Source organism: Frankliniella occidentalis, unplaced genomic scaffold (assembly GCF_000697945.3).
Source record: "Frankliniella occidentalis isolate FOCC.00 unplaced genomic scaffold, Focc_3.1 Scaffold293, whole genome shotgun sequence".
Taxonomy (NCBI): domain Eukaryota; kingdom Metazoa; phylum Arthropoda; class Insecta; order Thysanoptera; family Thripidae; genus Frankliniella; species Frankliniella occidentalis.
Window position 1 is genome coordinate 47,243 of NW_026267419.1, and position 2,599 is coordinate 49,841.

At 54.6% G+C, this 2,599-nt stretch overlaps 1 protein-coding gene across 1 annotated transcript; it reads left to right on the forward strand.

The window, feature by feature from the left end:
* Window positions 1–646: 646 nt before the first annotated feature.
* Window positions 647–2,371, forward strand: LOC127750948 (translation initiation factor IF-2-like). The gene is made up of 5 exons (XM_052273688.1): window positions 647–1,197; window positions 1,270–1,395; window positions 1,460–1,702; window positions 1,773–2,000; window positions 2,077–2,371. The coding sequence occupies exons 1-5, from the start codon at window positions 985–987 to the stop codon at window positions 2,095–2,097; spliced, it is 831 nt and encodes a 276-aa protein (XP_052129648.1). The 5' UTR covers window positions 647–984; the 3' UTR covers window positions 2,098–2,371.
* Window positions 2,372–2,599: the final 228 nt, after the last annotated feature.

A 2,599-nucleotide genomic window follows, 5' to 3' on the forward strand; every position in this document is an offset into this window, starting at 1 on the left:
CACCGGCGGGGTCTCCGAGGGGCGTGAGTGCAGGTCAGCAAACATCTGGTACCTTATTGTCACGGGCTGGGTCCTCCGCGCCCAAATTCAAATGTGCGCCTCTGGTGGTGGGTTGTGGAACTACAATAGGGAATGCCAAAGTGTTGTGCGCATGCCCGGGTCAGCTGATGGACCACCGGCCGGGTTCCCGCCAAAGCCTCCAACCCAAAACGCCATACATTGAAAACACAGTTTATACAGAGGTTGGAAGTCACAGACAGGTTTGAACACGTTTAAAATACATGTCCAACTCTAATTTCTCTTCAACACATCACAAAGACTTCGAAAAACGTCTCCGACGGTGCCGCGCCGATCAGCCAATGAGTGCCCGCCGTTCGAATGGCGCCGCCGACCCCGGGCCTCGTTAAAGCTGAATAAAAGTGATTTAATGCATCAAATAAAGCGGTGCGAGTTGAAAGAAGGAAGAATAAATATGGACACGCCTTCCGCCGTATCGCGCGACATCACCAAAGGGTTAAAACGCGAAATAAACGTGAATATTGACACCTGTCAGTGCCGTCGCCGATTTGAAATTGTGCTGCGCTCTGATTGGTCGAGCCGAGGGCGGGTCGGTTGAGTAGGTCCGGGGCAAGGAAGGACCAGATCGCCAGACGTTCGGTAGCTCCAGACGTGACAGTGTGCGACAGTGTGTCAAGTCCGTGTGTAGTGTTTGTGAAAGCAGAATGTCATCAGAGGAAGAGGTTTTAAGACTAGACTTCACCGACTCCTCTTCCGAGGAGGAGCAAGTGGTGAGTACTATAGTGTGTGGAATTCGTGTGAGTGAAATCCCTGTGAGACCCGAGAGGTGTCGGACTCCTAACCTGTTGCTACCGCGAGTGCCCCTCCGCCATGCATTCTTGAACTCTTTGATTCACAAGTTCGCTGTGATTGAGTTCGCCGCGCTTTTCAAAATAACCGCGAGAGCCCCTTTCCTAACCTTGCCGCATGTGGATCTCTATCGAATTTCTATCTTTTCAGCGTGTCAACTTGCGCTTGATGGGCGCGAGGCCCCCTAGCCCAAGCGAAGTCCCGACCCCGCCCTCAGATTGGGCTGCGGGTCCTTCATCACGCCCTACAGAGGCAGAGGATGAAATGGCCAAGGAGGCGGGACGCACCTTCGCCTCGAGGGTGGCTATTGTACACCCCCAACCCCGCATCGTAAGTACCCTCGTTTTTAGCTCAGTGCCGTTGCAAGTTGGATGTCGCCTTAACCTCTGTTTGTCTGTTCAGCCTGTACACGAGCGGCTCGGAGTACGTGAAGAGGAAGACCCCACCACGACCACGGCTGCGCGCGGGCGCGGGCGCGGACGCGGCTCCTATCGGGGTCGCCGCTACATTTCACCACCTCAGCGCGGTGTAAGTCTCTCAGCGTCTCCTCCAGCGTGATGTATTTAGCACTGTCTAACTCTTTTCGTTACAGCCGGTTCATAGCCGCCTCGGGGCTGAGGGCGACCGCCAGTGGCACGGCCCGGGGCTGAGGCAGGCCGTCACCGCCCGCCCCGCCAGAGCCACCCACGACCCCGCCGTCCCCGAGCCCAAGCCCCTCATCAGCGCGGCGGCGATGAGGGAGGCCGTCAGGCGGGCCGAAGCGGCAGCGCGGCGCGCCGCCAAGCAAGAGGCCAAGGAGGCCACGGAGGCGGTGAGGGAGGCCGCGGAGCGCCCGGTGAGTACTACTTCGTCCTCGTGCTTTTCTTTCGTTTGATGTGACTTCTAACTTGGTCTTTTTGTTGTAGGTCGTCGTCGTAAGGCCGGAGGCCCGCCCCCGTCGCCCCATCCCCACGCCCCGCCGGCCCGTCCCCGCGCCCCGCGGTCTGGCGGCCGCATTGGCCGAGATAGCACCGAGGATGGCGGAGGCTCACTTCGCCGCCCCCGCTGCAGCCCCTGCCCAGCAAGCCGACGTCCCCCAGGTTGACGCCGAGGTCCCGGAGGACCCTACACGGCGACGCCGCACCCGCCCGGCTGTAAGTGTGCAAGTCCTCTCCCCTTCCCTTTCCCAACCCTTTGACTTTGACTAACTCTAGCTTTTCTTCTGTACAGAACCCAGCTCCCAAGAAGTAGGGAGTTGCCATCGCCCATATGATTTTTTTTGTTTCTATTACCCCGCCCAGATGGGCATGTGATTTCCATATAATTTAACTAATACCCCGCCCCAATGGGGAAGACTGATTTTTATTAATAAATTTATATATTTGTAACTTGTGTCTCTCTTATCATGACCTTTCAATCCAATTTTTAATGCTGGTGCACTTTGCCGTTGGCATGCTCAAGCTGACATGTTGATGTCGAACATTATTGAAGTTGAAGAAACGGGGCCAAGTCTGATATGAGATCTGGGGTAACTTAAATTCTTGAATTGATTAATATGGGCTTAAAAGCAGGGCACACACTTGGAGAATGTAGGGAAATACTACTTGCTGTGGATTTCAACTTGAAAAGTTGGGTTTTTGAGTGACTTACACAAATTTTAATACTTTGACTAAATCTTATGGTAGGGTAACATTCTAAACCACCATTTGCTTTGGATTTCAATTCATCTCACTTATTTTAAGGTGACACTGCT

What these genes read in the sequence shown, in the direction of transcription:
- LOC127750948 (XM_052273688.1), top strand. Translation starts at nt 985, where the DNA reads ATGTGGATCTCTATCGAATTTCTATCTTTTCAGCGTGTCAACTTGCGC. An exon ending in GGGAGGCCGCGGAGCGCCCG is followed by an intron (nt 1,703 to 1,772) that starts GTGAGTACTACT and finishes TTTTTGTTGTAG; the next exon opens with GTCGTCGTCGTAAGGCCGGA. An exon ending in GACGCCGCACCCGCCCGGCT is followed by an intron (nt 2,001 to 2,076) that starts GTAAGTGTGCAA and finishes TCTTCTGTACAG; the next exon opens with AACCCAGCTCCCAAGAAGTA.